The sequence below is a fragment of the Callorhinus ursinus genome, unplaced genomic scaffold (genome assembly GCF_003265705.2).
Source record: "Callorhinus ursinus isolate GAN/ISIS: 27379988/994484 unplaced genomic scaffold, GSC_fseal_2.0 scaffold27, whole genome shotgun sequence".
Classification (NCBI taxonomy): domain Eukaryota; kingdom Metazoa; phylum Chordata; class Mammalia; order Carnivora; family Otariidae; genus Callorhinus; species Callorhinus ursinus.
The window spans coordinates 15,047,297-15,068,371 of NW_027397089.1; the positions used below are offsets into that span (position 1 = coordinate 15,047,297).

Genomic DNA, 21,075 nt, shown 5'->3' on the forward strand with positions numbered 1-21,075 from the left:
CAAACTGATTAAATTTGAAGACAAATCTTGTCCCTGGAGCCTCCTTAAGGTATCTATGTCCACATGGCATATAATATAACATCAAGAAGGAATTATCAGGGAAATAGAATGTGGGAATTGTATTCTTATCATGTGCTCGACACTATGAAAGATCTTTAAAATGTAAAGCTATACTTTTGGAGGCATTTGTAAATTACAGTTCCTGAAAGGTGGAGAATTTGGTGGGATTGATGCTCTCAGGAACTTTTTCTTATCTTTGGGAAATGTTTGTTGTGAAGTTCTGGCCAACCTGAGAGACTGATGGAAGCTTTCTTCTCTTGGACATTTATTTATTCACCAATCATTTATTGCTCACACAGTTTATGTAAAACATTATGTGAAGGGTGCATTCAACCCTCACTTAACAAATGGAACAATTGAGTATAAAAGAAGTCATATATTTTAATCTTACCTAATGTCACAAAAGTAGTAATTGGTAGAATCAAGACTTGAACTTAGATATTCTGATTCAAAGTTTCATAGATTTCCACTACATTGTGTATTAAAGAAACAAAAATCTCCTCTTCAGTCTATTAAGAGAAACAGGACAAACACACACATGTAATATTCAAATTCGAGTAGACAAGTACCAAGGCAGAATTAGATCAAATGTATTCACATTTAGGAAATGGAGAGAACATTTCTGGTGAAGCTTCTAAGAGAGGGTTCTTGGAAGAAGCGTTTAAGTCTCATTTAGTCATATAAAGTCCATGGAAGAGGAAGGGGCACTTAGATCATGAGAACCTTGGAACTCTAAGCCAGAAAATTTGAAATATATCCCCTAGTTAATAGGTATGTTTTAATAGTGTTTGATGAAGATTGTGAATAACAGCAGTGAGTAATCAGTTGAGGTTTATGAAAATTAATTTGGCAGAACTTTATAGAATAGATTGGAGATTAAAAAAAGAAAAGAAATGAAGGCAGACCTGTTAGAAAACTTGATAAGTGAGAAGTAACAAAGATTATTGATAAGGTGAGAGAAGGAATAAATAAGAAAAGTACTTGTAGGGACAGAAATAAAAAGATTCAATGACTAATTAAATTTTAGGAAATAGGAAAGAAGTTAAGGATGCCCGAAGTTTTGACCTTGAGTTAATGGCAAGATAGTGCTTCTAAGAGCAGAAAAAAGAGAGTAATTTGTTTGCAGGAAAGAGGAGCAGGAAAGAATAAAAGCTTAGCTCTGGAAACATTGATTTTGACACCGTAAGGTAGGACTTGTAGGTAATATTGGAAAATGAAGCCCAAAGTCAATTTGATTATAGTCATCTGTATGATTATTTAGTAGATGTCTTGTTTGCATTTATAGAGCATAGGCAAACTGGGGTTGGATGGATGTGGGAGGGGGAAGGGTAAGGAGAATGGACAGCAGAGGAGCAGTGCCAACATAGAATATTTTTGGAGGTCAAAGTCGAACTGGGAGATGTGTTTATGCAAAGCCATTCTAGCCAAGTGTTGTCAAGGTTGGCTTGTACAATAAATACTGTGCTTAGTGAAAAAAAATAAGCGACAAGTTTCAAAGCCAAGGGGGAAGAGAAAAAGATGCATATGCTATCAAAAATACTGTTTTGAAGATCTACTTGTAATAGGCCATGGATTGTGAGTGAGTATTGGAGTTTTCTCCAGTCCTGTTGTACCTGATAAATATTGTGATGAATATTGTGAAGAATATGGTGGTTGCTGAAGACCTTGGTGACTGACGGTGACACTGTAAAAAGAAGAGGATGGAAAACTAAGGTTTGGAGAATGCCTGTGTTTGGATGTAAGATACGGTGGAGAAGGAGAAATGAAAGGAATTAGAAGAGGGAGAGACTAAGATTCAGTCATAACTGAGGGACTAAATGTTTTTCAGGATAAAGAAATAGTCATGCTCCCATGATGATAACTAACAAAAGGCAATTGGAATCAACAATTATGATATTGAAAACTTTTGAGAATGGCTTTTCCTTAGACTATTAGACTGGAAGCCAGAAGGTGCAGAGTTAAGGCAGCACGATATGGTATAAAAAGCAGGAGATTTGAAGTGTGACAGACCAGATTTGGAATCCCAGTTCTGTCCCTTACCAGCTGTGTCAATTTGGCAAAGCTACCTAAGAATATTCTTAGTTTTCTAAGCTGTGAAAAATAATTCTCAGTTGTATGATTCTTATAAGGAATCAATGAGGCAACTGAAATCGCTGGTAGAATGCCTAGAACATAGCAGTCTCTTAATTAAATCCATTTCTTACGTGGTAAGGATGCAGAAAAAAATTAAGAATAGGATAATCTTTTGAAAAGTTTCATAGTGAAAGGACCTGAGAAATTTATAGGGAAAAATTTTTAGGCTACTTGGAACTGAGTATGCTTACTGGTGGAGGAGAGGAGCCATGACGGGGTGGGGAGAGTGAGGAACTAAAGACCAAAAAGGTAACTGAAGAATCAAAAGCCTGGATGACAAAAGATCAAGGATTTAGGATCAAGTCCACAGGAGGAAGAGTTAGTCTTAGAAAGGAACATACACTTCTTTGGAGACTATTTGGAAGGGGAAGAAAATAAATATATTTTTAAATGTAGAGAAAGGAAGCTGTAGAAGCTATTTTTGAAAGCATGTGTCTTAGTAAAGGGACAGAGTCATTTACTAAGTTAAGGAATGATGAAGAAGTAGAGCTTAAGTAGAGTAGAGAAATTCAAAAGCATATCAAGAAGAAGGCTACAGTGGTCAATAGAAAAGACTAAGTTGACTGCTTATCAGGAGGGAGACCAGTGACTGATGTGGAGCTGAGATAGGTTTCACTAGAATATAGGAAGCAGTAGAAGCAGTAGACTTGGGAACCCATTCTTTAACAAGGGTACTATATCCTAAGGAGCTGCTGAAATGATCCAAGTAAAAAAGTCAGAATCTGAGATGTGTCATGATGTGGAGATTGAGGAGAAAGTAAGATAAATAAAAAATTGGCTGAGTGGCAGTGACTTGAAAGTACTCTTTATATTGATTCACTAAAATCTAATCAACTATGGGACCATAAATATGCAGAGCCCAGTAGCAACTCTATTTATTACTGAAGATCTGAATGATAAGTAGAAAGGAGTAGTTGGGTTTTGTATACTATGATCAAAGTTCCAACAAAAAAGGAAAGATGAAGCCTGCTTTAGCCTCAAGGCAAGCCTGTGGCTAAGACATGTCCCAGAACACCAGGGACTCAGTCTGACCAGGGTGGGACAGTGGGGGGTAAGGGTGGAGTTGAGGGATCCATGCCCCTTCTGAATCTCTGCTTGAGTAAAACGTGATGTAGCCGATATATTCATTGGGTAGCTCTCCGGACCAGACCCCCAAAGAGGAAGGGCACACAAATCTTTGACAGACGATCATGTGAAATTGAAAGAAATACACGATTTTTGAAGAACTTGATTTTCTTAAACTTGTTGGAGAAGAAATCTCTGTCCATTTGGAGTGGGAAAGGAGCAAAAGTTTTCATCAGAGCTGTAGGAGCCAATGGTAGCTTCGGAATGCAATCCATTGCCTTAGAAGGAAGGGTCACAAGATTAGCCTGGGGAAGTCTGCAAAGGAATACACAGTTCCTAAAGGGACAGCAGTATGGATGATTTACAAAATCTTAAGACCACTAAACCTACCATGTTTCATGTCTTTGTTATCCTTATTCATTTGTTCATTCATTCATTCATTGAGTACCTACCAAATAACAGACTGTAATAGATCCTTGAGATAGACAAGGTTCCCATTCTTATGGAGCTTATATTCCAGTTAGGGGTGGGATGGGGAGGAGAAAACACTGGAATATTAAAAAATGATGCACTGAATCCTCAGGATCTGAAGCATTTTGTGTATATGTGTATATATGCCTGGGCATGTTTGTATATACGTATATTGCTAGAGTAGGTTTAAGTATAGGATGTGTGTGTCTGTGTGTGTGTCTGTTTCTGTGATAAAGGTACAGAGAGGAGTAGTTGTAGATTTTTCTGGCTATGCCAGCCCCATACAAGAAGATAACTACCAAATAAAATCAATGTGGGAAATTTTTGGTATAATATAGCATAAGTTAGTGAGCACCTTTTTAATTTGTTTTGTATTCTTTTAAGGTTTGCTGCCTATCAAAGAAAACATTTGATATTCAATATTGCCAAGATTACTGTGGTGAGCTAGATACTTTCTTATGCTACTGATGGGATTATAAATTGTTAAATCTTTCTGGAAAACAATTTGGCAATATGTATTAAAATCATTAATATGTTCATATCTTTTTAATATGCAATTTTAGGGAATTTATCTTAAGGGAAATAATCCACAATGTGGGCAAAGCTTTATGCATAGAAATATTCACTATAGCCCAATTAATAACAGAAATAAAATGCTAAAAATTAAATTATGCATGAATAGAGAAATAGTTGTCTTGTTATGGTACGTGAACAGTATGAATATCATGTAAATAATTAAAATTATGTGTTCAAGGAATTTTAATGACATGGGACCATATTTATGATATAGGAGTTATGTAAAAAGAACAGGATAAAAATTTATATATGTTGTAAATTCTTAATATTTAAAACAATTTCATAAAATTGAATAGGAAGAAAGAGGCCAAAATGCTTTATATCTCAAGCATTTTCTATGATTTGTACATGTGAGTTTTTATATCCAGACACACCAATAAATATTATTTTAAAAACCTCATGTTTCAGTGGGAGCTAAATGCTTTTGTGATTGTTCCATAAACCATTGAGTCCTATTTTGGAACATTCTGGCAAATCATCACCTACATATATAACCATAATATCAATTCAAATTTTATATTTCAGTACAATGAGAGCAATTGTCTTTGCTATTTTTCTTTAGAAAGGTTTCCCTTAACTTTTTAACATAACAGATGAAGGCATGTCCTTGATCTGTGCATAGTGAATCCAGTGAAGTAGTAGACATGACCTTCATTTGGCAATAGTTTTATAAGAAATGATTTTAATTAAGTAAATAGAAAGCATAAAATGTGTCACTTTATGATGGACCCACATTTCTTAAAATATGGTCCTGGGATCCCTTGTCACAGAATCATCTCTGGTAATTGTTTAAAATGTAGATTTCCTAACCTACTAAATCAGAATCTGAGGATGGGTACTAGGAAGTTGTATTTTTAAAGATACACTCTAGGTAATTCTCCTGAGATTCTCTAAGAACCACCAGTTAAGGTAGAAAGGTCTTTTAGGAATTCTAATCTTGTCTGCTCCAATGTTTCTTAAGTAGAATGAGATTTTTTCTCAACAGCATGGATCCGAAATACAGAGTATTTTGCCAGTCAGAATTAGGCGATGGGGCCTTTCTACTGCACTTCTGCAATCTTATTGGAGAGGTTTAGATTTGGGCTTCTTTGAGACCAGAGGCAAGTGGTCAGTAACCTTGCTGGGAATAGTGATAGGGTGACTAAATAGGTAATTTGTCTTGGCTAAAACACAGCAGTTCACCAGTTCCAGTTCCTATGGAAGTGTCCTTTGTGTGAAATGCTTGCCTAAATCATTGTAGAGCTCACAACTCTTAATGAAATAAGCCTCCACGGAGAGTGGTCATCCTCTAGAGGTTAAAAGCAGAGTCAGACACCCTTGTCACTTACTATGTGCCTGGACGAATTAGAAAACTTGAAATCTTAGATTCTTCTCACATAAAATGGAGTTACTACCAGTGCCAGCCCAATCATGAAAAATTGTGTGCAAATCATTTAGCACAGGGTCTGGCATGAAATAAGCACTTATAAATGCTTATAGTGATGACTTCACAAGAGTTTGACTCTATAGGTCAGGCTTTTCAAGTTGACTTTTCAAAGACCATGTTAGTTATCAGAAAAGCCCAGGGATTTGAGTAATCCCACTTCTTGGAGGGCAGGGGCAGGCGCGGGGGCAGTGGAGCCACATTTACTAATAGTTCTTCATCTGAGGTAGGTTTTGGTATCTGTTGGTTTCATGGAATATCTAACACTAATGTTACTGACTGAAATCCCCTCTCTCGGGTTGGTGTAGGACTGAATTGAATTATGTAAAGTATCACTTGCAGAGTGACTTTCATTTGCATACCTTCTCTAGTTACAAAGAAAGTCAGAGGTCATTCCTACACACACACACACACACACACACACACACACACACACAGAGCCTTAACCCTGGTCACCTTCATAATACTTCTGGGTGCCACATTCTATGGAACTGTTTTAGGTTTGAATAAACATCTCTGGCTTTATGATGGTTGCTACCATGAAACACATTTACATCACCCTTTTCTTGCCTTATGGTTAATATTCCCTGAGTCAAATTATTTATTATACTTTTCCCTAACTTAAACTTGCACTTGTCAAGTGATAAGCATCTCTAGTGGCTTCTCACTTTAGGAAAATACCAATACCCCTCCCAGAAATACAAAGAAATCAGGTCGAGACAATTACCAGGAGCAATCCTTTATATTATCCAGTTGCATAACACACTTCTTGAATAAATGACATATCCTAATTTAGGATACATCACCAGATTCAAGTCAGAGAGTATCCTTTGCCAGTCAATAAGAGTGCGGGTCACTGGAAGATCTCTTCGTAGAATTTTTCTCAGGGCTTCGTTTGATAACTCCTGTAATTCTTCTAAGACTGCAGCTTGAAATGTATTCTCTTGCTCTTCCACAAGCCTCGCAAAATTTAAAGCCAGTTGAGCTTGGTTAACTACTTCCAAGCTTTCTTTCAGGTCCTTGGAGATTTCAATATGAAGGTTGACAGCCCTGAAGAAGTGAGCTTGCACAAAAATCCTTCCTGTTACTTGGGTTAGAAATGGATTTATTTGGAAAATCCACTTTGATTTCCAAAGGCCATTCCAGCAATCTCTTGTTTCATAGCTGTGATCCTCAATGCAAGCAATCAAGAACTCCTTATTTTTCACACTTTTTCTCAGCACGTTGCAATTTCCTGTTGGATAGTGATCATTCACATACAGTTTTAAGGCACACAGAACAACATTTCTTAGGTATTCTGTCTCATTCCGAATGATTCCATGACTTTGGATGTCTTTTAACTGGTTTTGAAGCAGGTCGAATTTGAAAGAAAGTTTGCTTTGATAGTCAAAAAATCGGTAGTCACCCACTACATTGTGGTGAGACAGGAGTACTGGATTTCCATCGATGCAGAGTGGTACAGAATATTTTTGGCAGTGTTGGTGGCCTGCACACTCACCTTGATGGTGCATAAGTTTTTCATCACGGATAAGCAGACAGAGATCATCAAAGGCATTAACAAATTCCCCTGGAGGAGCCTGTATTAACAGTCTGCGAATTACTCTTTCTTTCTCTTTCCTACTCAGAACGCTACGTGACATGTTTGGTTGCGGCAGAAGCAAAGCTTCTGAAATAAAGAGTGTTCAAAGGTTGAGAAAACATTCCATGAGACACCTTTCCCATCAAGGTGTTAAACATTCAAGCTTAAGATTACTATGTCTAACCAGGAAAACAGGTTGTTTGGCAAGCTCTGAGTCTCCTGATGAAATCATAAAGAAGCTTTCTCTCTGAAGTGCGGAACTGTTGATGATATCACAATGGGTGTTCAGACCCAAAGAAAAACATGACAGTCACCTGACAGCGTGGTACCCAGCCAACCAGCTGTACATATTTTGAAGATTTTAAGAACTTAACCTCCTGAACAGCCTTCTTCAAAAGTGGTGTGTCTCGGTGTTGCCAGGGATCTCTATGTTGCCAGGGATCTAGAGAAGCAGCCCAGAGTTTCTAGAGAGATTTTGGCAGCCCTTTGCACCTTCGGGGACCACAGTGGCATTGATTTATCCTCAGTCCCTCAGAATAGTTACCCCAAACCCACTAGAAGCACATTATGCTGAAAAGTTTCAGGGGGTCAACAAAATAGTAAAAATAAAAACAAGATAGGAAGGCAGTTGATAGAAAAAAAGCCAAAGAGCAGTGGATGCTGCATTTATAAACACTGAGGGTTTGAAGATGTCAAAACATAACAAGAAGACAGAAACTTTCAAGGGCAGTGAAGTGCAGGCTGCACACCTTGCATATGGTTTCTGTGGGATTTAAGCTATCTCCAAAAAACAAGGGCACAAACCACTCTGTGTTTTCTGCTTTCTCCCTAGAAAAGGGGCAGAGGCAACAGCTGATGAATATCAAGAAATTCCTTTACTACAAAAGGGCAGAGTTAACTATATGTGGAACCTGTGACAACACGTAATGGGGAGAGACTTCTAAGCAAGGAGAAACGGAACAACAGGTCATGAAAATATGGAGAACAAATATCCACTCAGAAGTCCTTTCTGTTCCTCTTTTCTCTTCTTTCTTTTGATTTATCCCTTTTACTTGATTCTCCTGTCATTCTTTTTGAAGAGTTATGAAGTTAAGCCTCTCATTTAAGTATAAACTGCTTCCTTCTATCCATCCTAAGCGTTTCTGAATTTCCCTAGCTTCCTGTCTTTTTCTTATAAGAACATGAGTTTTGCCATATTAAGTCATAGCCATTACATTTAAGGGCTTTCATTATAACAATCTGAAATTGAGTGGGTTTTTGAACATTTTTTACTGATACCCTTCATGATTTTATAAATGTCATATTAATTCTCAACCTTAGTTTTTCAAATTGAAGTGTCCTAATTGTAGTTTATCTGTATACGATAAGTAAACTTGATTTAGTTTCTTCATTCGTACCAAATATACACACTCAGCAGGGCATTTTTAACTCTTTTTGATGGTACTTAAAGTATTGCTTTTTTTTTTTTGCGTGTGTGTGTGTGTGTGTGTGTGTGTGTGTGTGTGTGTGTAGCTGGACAGTTAACTAATATCAGACATGGTAACTATGTATTAAACACTCAGTAACAGAAACTGTGTTCAATAATATGTTAAGAACTCATTTAATACCCCCATCTTCCTAAGTATTAATTTGCTCACTTTTCAGACAAGGGAAGTGAAGCTGAGCAACAGGTCAAGTGACAGGGAGATCTTGAAGCCCAGCTGTCCCCCAAGTCTATGTCTTCAGGAAACAGACTATTATTTCCCCAATAACAACTTGATTTCTCAAATGTTTATTTTTATTCTTTACCTGTACTTTTTATTGTGTTATATATGCCCTTTCCTACCTTTACTACAGAATAGTACCTACCTAGTTTTGTTTTAATATTATTTATCATAGAATTATCTTGTCACTTGAGCACAAAATAGACTATCCCTTAAAAATAAAAATAAAAATATTAAACTGAATAGAAATAAAATACTTCTTTGGGCATTTTAAGTACTTAATGATTTTCTGTGAGAATTTCCTTAACTTCTTTTTTTGTGCTTCATACATGGTTTTTGTCAAAGATTCGGGATGAATTTAAAGGTGGAAAAATTAATGTAGAAAAAACTTACAGATTACTTGAAAAATTAGATATTCCGTGCAATTATATTCATGTGAAGTCTGTTTTCAAGGTGAGATGATATCCGTTTCTTGTCTACCCCATCCTAGGAAGGGCTTGATTCAATATTGGGAAATGTCAATAGCTACTTGGATGCTTTCTGCAGAAAATACATATGAAAAATTAGTCTCTTAAGAATTAAAGCAATTAATTATGCTAAATATATTTATAATCAAGAAGGAGAGAATTTAGGTAGGTGGTAAAATGAGTTATTAATAAAATTTGAAATAATACCAGATTATTAATTTAGCACTATAAACTGAATATAGGAATATTCACATAAGATTAGGATTGCTCATATGATTAGATCAAAATCATATAAATGATGAAATGGTAAATGGTTTGGATCTTAATAATTTATAGAAGGAATAAGTAATATTGAGAAAAATGGCATTTTACTCACATCAAAGTAGAAAATCATGCCCAAAATTCTTTTGGGTAGGGAGGGAATCTGACTCAATTCTTTCACTAGAGGATGGAGGGAAAGATTGTAAGCACAAGAGAAGAAGTCAAGCGTTCAGCTGAGTTTGCCTTAGGAAGATGGCAAATTTCTTGGCAAATCAGGCAAGAATACTAGATTGGCCAGTCTAGATAGTTAGAAAGATAGAAATCCTGAAACTGATAGTGTTTTTTGAAAGAGACTACCCAGATAACAACCTATGTTGAAATGTTACCATTATTGCAAACTGTGAAGCTTGTGTTATCTACTTGCAAGCTAACCAATTAGCCTGATATAATTTCATGGATGATGGCAGAGGCATTTTTCTGGTTCAGGGAAAATAGCTTGTTACTCACAAAAATAGCAACTGAAAGAGCATCAGCATTTTGGTGCCATTTCTCCCAGCCTCAGTTCCTAAAGCGTGATGTGAAGAGGGCCAGTTGACGACACATGCACATGCAGCAGATTGAGTTACCAGAGAAGGACCTCAAGCTTAAGGAAACCCAATCTTTTATTATGGGCAGTAAGCCTGCCTGATCTTTGCCCAGGAATGTGTCATTATCATTATTATCATGCACAGTAAACCTGCTCTTTCCCATGGGAGGAGATACTATCTCTCATTATGCAAACGTCCTTCAACAGCTAGTTCTGAAGTGTTGGTGCCTCTGCTCAGAAACTTGCAGAGACATGAGAGACCATGGAGAGCAGCCCCCAATCAAGTACTTCTCTCAATAAGATTTAGCCCCCGTGTTTATAAATCACAAAGAGGAGATTAAAAAAAAAGCTGTACTTCTTAAGAGATTGCAGTAAAAGACGAGTTTCAGGTTGTATTTATGAATGCAAGCAGTCTATGCTGCCATAAGCTATCAGAATTTTAATCAACTCATGTCTAATACCATACCTGAAGAACATAAGTTTTTGTGAGAGATCTTTACGTGTAGAATTTTCCTCCAGTGGTGTCACTCAAAGGGAGAAACAATTATGTACTTTCTAGTTTAATAAAATTCACATGTAATACAATGTAGACGTAATGTATTAAATCTCTACCAAATGTGAAATATGATAAATCTTATTCAGTGATTATCAGGTTGCTTTGAATTATCTGCAAAATAAAAATACGTGTCTGAAATGCACTTGAGTAAAATGGATGCCATATTTAAAAGTATTATGTAGAACGTGCAGCAGTTATAACAAATAAAGCAATAGCTCATTAATTGAAACTGATGATTATTTGGACATGGCAGGAATGAAGGTCTATTTTGTTTAGCAAAATGTTTTTGGAGTGGCTATGAAAACAATGTGAATTATAAAAATTAGAGGGTCAGAGGTTGCTTAGAATTCTTCAAAGCCTCTTTCAAATGACCTCAAATAATTTAAAGCATAAATTGCATATAAACAGGGCTGATGATCCAGATAAGCAATTTTCATCTATTAAAATAATTCCCCTAGGCCCTTTAATAAATAATACTTTGCTGTCTTAGGCTAAATTGCCATATATTCATTAAAATGTTAATTAAATAGAATGCTAGGGAAGGTGTATTGGCCTACTAAATTTTCTGGATAGCTAAAAATTAAGCTTCTTAAACATTGGACTGTTTTGTTTCAACTTTTGTTGTCTGTCTTTCTACACTTCATGGGTACAGCTTGTAGCCAGAGTAAATAAAATGAATCATGATGAATCTTATTTTGGTGACCAAAATCTTCTAGTGTGTCAGGGCTATTATTATTGGCAAGCTCAACACGCATGGAGATTCTTTACTCCACTAGATCTTAACTGTGTAGTACTTGGCAACCTAGAAGTTGCTCTGAGCAAATGCCGTAATCTGCAGAATGGGGATACTGATACAGTTATCTTGCAGGATTGTGCTGAATATTAAATATTATTTGTGAATGTGTCTAATAGTAGGCTTGGCAAAGAGTAAACACTCAACAAATATTAGTTGAAGCTATAACAATCATAATTGTTAAAAAATATAGAAATTGCCTTATGTTTATTGATTTCTTAAGAAGCTGGCATAAATTATGATGTGAATTTATTTTCTTATTGGATAAATATCTACCGTGAAATTTAAGTAAAGAAGATGTACATTTATGACCTTGGAAAAATATTCTAAATATCATTTTACAAAATTAATTATTGAGTCATGACTTGAAGAGCAATTCCCCAAGATTTTTTAATCCTTTTATTAAAAAATCTTTATTACTTTAATCATTTTCTTTAATTTGTAGCATGTAAGATATTTTATAGGAAATATCATGTGTCATTTCAATACACATTGCTAGCCTAAGACTACCTTCTTGATTGTTGGTTGAGTATGAAATGGCATCTTTCTTAAGTTTAAGAATTCATATTATTATTGGGCTTACCTTAAGTTTTCAAATTCTCTAAGCAGTTAACAGCCATTATTAAATCTATAGTATGTGCATGGCACTCTTTTAGAAACTGTGGATTGTAAAAAATTAATAAAGTGCTCTCTTTCTCTCATTAGAAGGAAAAGAAATGCAGAAATTACTATTTTATTAGTAGATTATAATAAATTTCATAGGTAATACATACAGGGAATCTGAGGAGACAGGGACTCAAACATGGGCTTCTATAAAAGATGCCATTGTAGAGGAAGCATTCTTGTCGGCCCTTGAAGAATAATAAGCAGTATGTGTAGAGTACAGTGTGAGAAGTGCTTGGGTAGTAAAAGGTAATGAAGCATGACTTGCATTTAGGATGCATGAAGGGAGTGGTGAGAAATGGCTGCGAATGCTAGGCATGGCCAGATGACAAAAATCCTGAGTGGTAGGCTATGGAATTTGGATTTACTGTTATAGGCAATGGGTAGCCACTGAAAATTTTTGAGTAGGGAAATTGTGCAAATTTTAGGATAAATCTGGCAGCAATGTAGAGTGGTTTGAGAGTTAAAAGGTAAAGAGAGGAGGGAAAGTATACCTCTGCTGCCTCTGCCTTACAAATGTGAAACTTGGGTCAACTCATCCACTTATATTTTTGTTTGGTCCCACCTCAAGTTTATGATTTCCTACTTTAGTTGGTCCTCCACAATCTAAGCTTATTTTTTATCTCAAAAACAAATAGCTCCATATCCTTTTCTAAATGTTACATTCTCTCTTTTAGCAGATAAACTGAAAGAATCCTTTACATTTCTTTCTCCACTTCTTCGATGATTCATTGCAATAAATTTTGCCTTTATACCTACCTTGAAAATCTCAATTTTTTAAAATGGTAAATACAATGGTTAGGCTCTCTGTGCATTTTATTTATCCCTCTTTTCTTAAACTACTCCCCATTCTGACTTCTATGACATCACTCTCTCCTAGTTTTCTTTTAAAATTTCTGATCATTCCTTTTCCATCTGTCCTGCCATCATTTTTTCTTTTGCTCTTCTCTTAAACTTAAGTTCTTAATTTTATTTATTTTTACTTTATATACTATTCTGAACAATTTTATTACTTTTTTCTCCAGTTTTGTTGAGATATAATTGACATCCAACATTGTATTAGTTTCAGGTGTACAACATGATGATTGACATATGTGTATATCGAAAAATGATTATCACAATAAATTTAGTAAATACCCATCAGCTCACATAGGTACAAATTTCTTTTTCTTGTGATTAGAACTTTTAAGATGACTCTTGTAGCAACTTTCAAATATACAATACGGTATTGCTAATTTAGTTACCAAACTGTGTGTTACACCCCCAGAACTTATTATTATATACGCTATATCAGTGTTAGCTACAGTCATCATGTACATTTCATCCCTAGTACTTGTTTATCTTAAGACTGGAAGTTTGTACCTTTTGACCACCTTCACCCATTTCTTCCACCCCCATCAGCCCTGCCTCTGGTAATCATCAGTCTGTTCTCTGTTTCTATGAGTTCAGTTTTTTTTAGATTCCACTTATAAGTGAGATCATTTAGTATTGGTCTTTCTCTAACTTATTTCACTTGACATAATGGCCTCAAGGTTTATCCATGAAGTCACAAGTTATAGAATTTCCTTCTTTCCTATGGCAGAGTAATATCTTATTCATATTTTCTTTATTCATCTGTTGATAGACACTTAGGTGGCTTCCATGTCTTGGCTATTGTAAATAACGTTGTAATAAACATGGAGGTACAGAGATCTTTTCAAAATAGTGATTTTTTCCCTTTGAATAAATATCAGGAAGTGGAATTGTATGATATGGTAGTTAGTTCTATTTTTAATTTTTTTGAGTAATTTTCATATTGTTTATAACCATTATGTGAATTCTTTATCTGGTAAATCTCTTATCTCTGTTTCATTTAAGTCTGTTTCTATTTATTTTGTGCTTTTGTTTGGAACATATTCCTCTGTTTCTTCATTTTCTTTTACTCTCTGTGTTGCTTTCTGTGCATTAGATAGAACAGCCACCTCTACCAGTCTTGAAAGAGTGGCCTTGTTTAGAAGATGAAACTTACTGTTCAGGTCAGCCTTAGCTTTTGTTTGTCTCTCAAACTTTGTCCAAACAGCCTACTTTATTCTTAGTGGCTCCATGTCATTGAGGGAGCGCCAAGACCTATCTGTTCCAAATGGGAGGATCCCAGTCAGCACCTAGATGTGGGCTGATTAGAAGCCTGAACCCCCAGGTAGCAGCTTGTAAAGTATACAAATAAACCTTTTTCAGGGAAAGACTGGAAATGAGTGTCTCTATAACTCCCTCTGCACCAAGCTCCAGTGGGACAACTAGCCAAGGGTTTTTGCTTTGTTTGCTACAGTTCTGATGAACCTGTGAGCACAAACCCTACTGGCTGTCAGATCCAGGCTGTCATCCTTTGAGTGGCAGCTGCAAAAGCTGGGGTGCCAGATGTGTGCACATGCTTGTTTCAGGGAGATACTTGTGATCTGGAGGGAGACAGAGAGAAACACAAAGATGGTACCTTCTGGCCTCCCTGGTCTCTAGGGAAGACTGTAGTCTGCCCTTCCACCTGTGTTGGATCAGAAGCATGACTTTCAGGCTGTAGCTTTTAAGATAACCAAACAGACCTCTTTCAGGGAAAAAAAACTCTGTGTTAGTCCACTGCCTCCGTGCTGAGCCCTAGGGGGATAGCCATCATGAGTCCTTGTGAACTGTTAAGAATGGTTTACTATAGCTTTGTGGATCTTGTGGACACAAACCCCAGTTGGCTTTAGGAGCTAGGTGTTTTAGAAGCCTATCTCTCAGGTGGAAGTCTTAAAAGTTGGGGCACTAGAAGTTGGGTCCAAACCCCTCACTCCTCAGGGAGAAGCAGAGAGTTGTGGGTTCTCTCCCAATTATATGTCACCATGTTGGGGGTGAGGTTTGTGGACAGATTGTGTCTCAGCCTCTCCTGCCTATTTTGTTACAGAATTTTTTCTCCTTTGTCCGATATGAAGGCAAGTTAGTTCACTCAACTAGTTTTTGGATTTCTTGCAGAGGGAATTGTATATATGTAGTTGTAGATTTAGTATGTCCAAGGGAGGAGGTGAGTTCTGGAGGTTCCTGGGTCACCACCTTATAGCCTTTCAGTGACTTTCATTACCACTTTAATGGGAACAAAGCACAAGTTTTCTATCTTGAACAACAAAGCCATGTACATGCTACTATTTGTTCATCACCTGCCATATTCTAGGCCCCATGTTAGGTTTTTGCATACATTATTTCAATGTACATCCAAGGAAATTGTTATTAGGCTCTCTTTACACATAGAGATATGGAGGACAAGAATTTTGATTTAATTTGTTTAAGTCATATTACTGTGGAAACTCATGTCTGGGTCTGTCTGCCTGCAAAATTCTTGTGTTTTCTCCTGTAATACACCAATCCTCACTTCCCATCCCAACTAATTGTCTCCTGGCTCTCTTGGTTTGGGTGAAGATACTTTACGTTTATTATATTTAAGATAAACCATCTTTCCTTTCAAAACTGTCTTCCTCTCTCTTGAGGATGGCAGCACCATTCTCTCAGTTATCCAAGCCAGAAACCCAAGAGAGTCCCAGACTCTTTCTCTTACCTTACCTCTTACCTCCACATCAAATTTTCAAATCTTTTAAGGTCTATTTTATTCCTACACAAAGTCAATTGGTCTCCAACTGCTTGCTACTCAAAGTGTGCTCCTCAGACTAGCATCTCTTGCATCCCCTGGGAACTTGTTAGAAACACAGAATCAGACATATTGAAGCTGACTCTGTATTTTAACAAGTCTCTTAGTGACTTATATGTCCATTAAAGTTTGAATAGCCCTATAAACTGGTTCCTTGCTTTTAATCCTATCTTGTATATAGCTGTCAGAGTGATCTTTCTAAAACAAAATCTGTATGATTTCCCTCATTAAAGCTCATCAGTCAGTCACTGGTTGAGAATGAAGTCTGAGAGCCTCAGTGCGGCATCCAAGTGCCTCTAGGATGCAATTTTGACTTCACCTTTATTTCTCACTGCAGCTTCACTAACATCCTCTCTAATCACACTCCTGTTTTGTCCTGTCATGTGTTTTATTTGCTCTGATCCCAACAATTAGAATAACCTTTTTCCTCTTCACTTTCAGGCAACCATCTTCTTTCCCAATGAAAGTTCAGCTCCAGGATCACCTCTTCTATAAAGACCTTTTGTCTCCAAGAGGAATTGCCCAACTTTCTTTTTCTGTTGTGTATAAATTTCCATTGTAACACTTTCATGTCAGCTTTCCTTTTCTAGAATATGAGCTCCCAGAGGGCACTGATAAGGTGTTGCCTTTACATCTTTACTATTCTATTTCATTTCTGGTTCATATATTTAGTTAGGAAGAAAGGGAAGACAGAGAGAAGACAGAGTTGTTAAGCAGTTTAAATTAGTATGTCAGAGTTTGTGGAAAAAGGTGGCAAATCATATCATTTCCTGTGATATATTTTGAATACTCTGTTTTTAGTGTAATTTTGGAGACAAATTTGAAACACTTCATCTTAATTTAAAAGTGAATTCTGTGTTTTGATAGATCAAATTTCTCGTGAGGTCATTATTTTAAGTGACACTTCATCTTTTTACTAGCAAACTGAGCAAGGAAAAATGGTAACATGAAAAGCTTTAATTTTGTTTTCTGAAAGCATACTATCAGAATATCAATAGAATCATTTTAATATGTTCTTTTATCTTTATGTTTTCAATCATTCATTCAAACATACAGTCACTAATGTCCTATGCTAGGGTAGGTCCAGTACTAGGCATTGGGAATAAAAAGAATAAAATATCTACCTTCATGGTGGTCATGGTCTTAAGGTAAGACATACATTTTTAAATTATACATAAACATTGAATAGGTTGTTTGGTAAAGTTCTTTTTGTAATGCCTTGTAGAGACTAACCACTTAAGGAATTTTTTTTAAACAAGAGAAAAATGGCTTCATTACTCTTATTTTATGCTGTATTTATAAATTATTAATATGTAACATTTCTAAAAGCTGTAGTATTCCCTGAAGTGGGGCCTGAGATTTTGCATATTTTTGGTAATATGTATTTAAAAATATCTTTTCCTATTCTTCCTAGGTTTAGGGATATGTTAACTCTTTATCCAGTTAAATGCATGTATTTCACCAGAATTGTAAAATTGTTTAGGTGTTAGATCATGTTCTTAATACCTTCAGTCAGGCATTATTTCATTCTTTTAGGTACTAAGAGTACAAGAAGCAAATGGCAAACTTCCTGTCCAAGGCAATTCTAGAAGGGATTTAGAAAAAAAAGGCTTTCATTTCAGTGTAATAAATTCTATGATAGAAGAAGATTCAGAGTCTTATAAAAAAAAAAACAGAGGTGGGCTATCTGATGTGACCTGGGGGAGACAGAGAGGAACATTTGGGAAGACTTCTAGAGGAGGATACTTTTCCAAGAATTAGTAAAAATTAGTAGGTTAGGAAGTGAAAGAAGGGTATTCCAGACAGAAGAAACAGCCTATACAATAGCAAGACTGGTATTTGTACTGTAACTAATTCAGAGCACCAAAAGTGTGAGGTGCAAGAAAGAAAAGGATTAAAGCAGACACCATCAATGACATCTTAAAGGACCTTGGATGCCAACACGATACAGTTTGGGGTTTGTCTGGAAGACAAAAAAGAAATACTGAGCAATTTAACAGGTGGTTGAAAGGATCAGATTTCTATTTTACACAATTTATTTCTACTTATATACTGTCAATATGCATGATGGTGTATTGACATGTCTTTCTTCCTGCCGTTCCTCTGTGGGTTTTGGAGTTAGTTCAAATCCTGGTCTACCATGCCTGTGGGACTGGGGACAATTGACCTAAGATTTCTGAGCTCCAGTTTCCTCCTACAGGGGAGATATTAAATTTATACATTGGTACTCTATCAGTTTTGATGCTATTATGTGTGTCAGTCCTCAGATTTGAATCCTTCTTGCTTATCGATTTCCTTTTTCCTGCTTCCCCTGCTGCTGATTTCATTATCCAGGCTCCATCATTACTGACTTCCCTTGCTTTCCTTTTCCTTCTCTCTTCCTACTAAAATTAGAATTTCCCACCTTCAGTAATACAATTTTCACCTATTCTGTGTTTTTTATTTTTTGGTAATTTAATTAGTGTTTGACTGTTAACTTCTTTGGGTTGGATCAAATAGCAGTTATTTGGATTTGTAGAATTTTGTTTGAACTTTACATCTTTAATTCTTTCTAGTATCAGATGACAACTTTGATCTTTTGGGAAAAACAAAACAGAACAAGTCAGATGGCCAAGTTTAAACCTTGCTTGAAAGTAATAAAACTTTTATCACTTAGTGGATAATGTATTTTATTTTATACTGCTACTTAATAGGACTGTAATTTTTAATTTACACAATTTTATATAACCAAATTTGCAGGAATTACAGGCACACTTGATTTTTATGGGCTTGTTAAAGATCTTATAACAAATTATGAGGGGGATGGGGCTAAAATAAAATAAATTTAATTCTATGACATTGACTTTAATCCAGAATTTAAAAACAGTAAGTTGAATCTTGTTAGTCTACTAAGATAATTGATAACATGAATTACTTTAAGATTATATAATTTTAATGAGCTCTAGGCCCAATTTGACAAGAACAGATCCCGGCTTTTCTCCCAAGCTTATCTTCATCTCATTCCCACTTGGGGCTTCATCCCAGTCCCTGCTTCCTCATGTTGCTCCATACACATGGATTCATATTCCTTTGTGAACTAACCTGATACTATTCATATTCAATTCCCAGCTCAGACTGCTTCTTGGATCCCTCATATCAAACTGTCTGGTCTACCACTGAACTTTTGCTGTTGTACTGTAGGGGCTCATTTTATGGGCAAAAGATGAGACAGTAGGCTGGATGATGAGAGGGAAGCAGAACTTGATAAGACATAGCAATACATTGATATCTAGAACAACCATTTATTGTATATTTGCAGTCCTCACAGCAACTTGATGACATAAGTAGTGAAAAATCCCATTTTTCAGATGAAGAACATGAAGCTCAGAGAGTTTGATTTATGTTCCATCCTGCAGTTCTCTATCACTTCCAATTGGTCATGCCCGACTGGTCATTCTACACTTTTACTTCTGCTAGTCATTTTCCTACTCAGAACCTCACACTATTTCTGATGCTTTTAATAACTGGGCACAGCCCACTTTCTTGTTTCCATCTCATAAAGTTCAAACAAGAACTTTCCAGAAAAGCCAGGTGAATCCACTCTTTCTTATCAGAACCCACCTTGTTTGTCACTGCCCCCAATCCTTCAGTGATAACGTACATTCCACTTCCTCAAGATACTCTGTAGCAACTGTGGTTACTGTAGTGCTAGTACCACCCCTGCAGCTTCTGAAGTTTACAGTGACCTTGAATGTCTCAAATTTACTCTGATGTTTATGCGTATCAGTGGCATGGGATTACAAACCATCTCGCATGGCTGTAAGAAGGTACTGAAGGAGAGTGGAAGAGAAAAATGAAACGTATAATTGAAAGACAACTTAGAATCCTCATCATCTCCCACACATTTTTCCATTCCCACTATGGCCATTGGGTTTTAAGTGGTATTTTCCACTTACCTTTTTTCAACTTCAGCATCATTTCATGCAGTTTTATATATTTTATTTGAGATAAGAATCCAATGTAAGATTGATCTTCTTTCAAGTATTAGTTGTTATATATATTACACAAATATTCTAAACTATTTATTTTGTGTATTTTTTATATTCACAATGTGAGCCCACCAGTCATTTTTTTTTAGTAGGATAATGACAGGCTGAAGCAAGGAAGAATCACCATAGAAGAATTTAGATCAATTTATCGAATTATTGCACACAGAGAAGAAATTATTGAGATTTTCAACACGTATTCTGGAAACCAGAAATTTCTTTTTGAAAAAAACCTGCTTCAATTTTTGATACAAGAACAGTATGCGCTTGACATGACCACAAATATTGCTTTTGAGATCATTCAAAAATATGAGCCTATTGAAGAAGGTATGCTTACGTTTCAAAGTTTTCTCAAATATCTAAATGCAAAGTATTTTTTTATGAATTAAAGTTATCAAGTTAAAATTTTGGGATGGGTCAGATTTCTTCTGGATAACGTAAAATATTGGCAGTTTTATTTCTATATTTTATAGAATGTGTATATACTTTTAAGAAAACTGCTCTGTGAAAATAGTTACATTCTTTCCTACTTCATTGTACAGCTCCTTTTTTTTTTTTTTAAACTGCTTTGGTATATCTCTTAAGTGTTCAGAGACCAGCTTAGGCATGGAAAACAAGATGAGATTCTGTTACATGTGCTGTGATGAAAAAGTCTTCATTTTCATTAATAAGTTAAAAACCAAGTAATAGTCTTCTACATTTATACATTATACTATTGAAAATATATGGAAGTATTAAATAGCTAAGTGAAAACTATTCTAGGAAAAAATAAAATATTAGAAAATCACTACTTTCTTCATTGTTTATACACATAATTGTCTATAAAGTTTCATAAACATGAAAAAATTTTTTCCTTCATTTTTGAATATAGTCATCTGGTTTATTTTATTTTTTAAAAGATTTTATTTATTTGAAAGAGAGAGAGAGGGAGACAGCATGAGTGGTGGCAGGGGTAGAGGGAGAGGGAGAAGCAGACTCTCCACTGAGCAGGGAACCTGACAGGGGCTCAATCCCAGGACCCCGAGATCATGACCTGAGCTGAAGGCAGATGTTTAACCTACTGAG

At 35.9% G+C, this 21,075-nt stretch overlaps 2 protein-coding genes across 9 annotated transcripts in view; one reads left to right on the forward strand and one right to left on the reverse strand.

Annotated features, from left to right (window-relative positions):
• Window positions 1–6,451: 6,451 nt before the first annotated feature.
• CAPZA3 (capping actin protein of muscle Z-line subunit alpha 3) lies at window positions 6,452–7,533 on the reverse strand. Its single transcript, XM_025879799.2, has one exon. It carries the CDS (start codon window positions 7,366–7,368, stop codon window positions 6,469–6,471), a length of 900 nt encoding a protein of 299 aa, XP_025735584.1. The 5' UTR covers window positions 7,369–7,533; the 3' UTR covers window positions 6,452–6,468.
• Window positions 7,534–7,593: 60 nt separating this feature from the next.
• The window catches only part of PLCZ1 (phospholipase C zeta 1), a 50,194-nt gene continuing 36,712 nt past the window's right edge, over window positions 7,594–21,075 (forward strand). For 5 of the 8 annotated variants that reach the window (XM_025879845.2, XM_073878023.1, XM_073878024.1 and 2 more), the window contains exons 1-4: window positions 7,594–7,707; window positions 8,140–8,295; window positions 9,340–9,463; window positions 20,106–20,337. In XM_025879845.2, the coding sequence (XP_025735630.1) occupies window positions 8,285–8,295; window positions 9,340–9,463; window positions 20,106–20,337 (367 nt within the window). In that variant the 5' untranslated portion in view covers window positions 7,594–7,707; window positions 8,140–8,284. Of the gene's footprint in view, window positions 7,708–8,139; window positions 8,296–9,339; window positions 9,464–18,540; window positions 18,619–20,102; window positions 20,338–21,075 lie in introns of those variants that run through there. The other 3 variants (XM_073878025.1, XM_073878028.1, XM_073878027.1) reach the window with 3 other exon arrangements.

Excerpts from the sequence above, each read along its gene's own strand:
- CAPZA3 (XM_025879799.2), bottom strand. The coding sequence starts at position 7,368 with ATGTCACGTAGCGTTCTGAGTAGGAAAGAGAAAGAAAGAGTAATTCGC.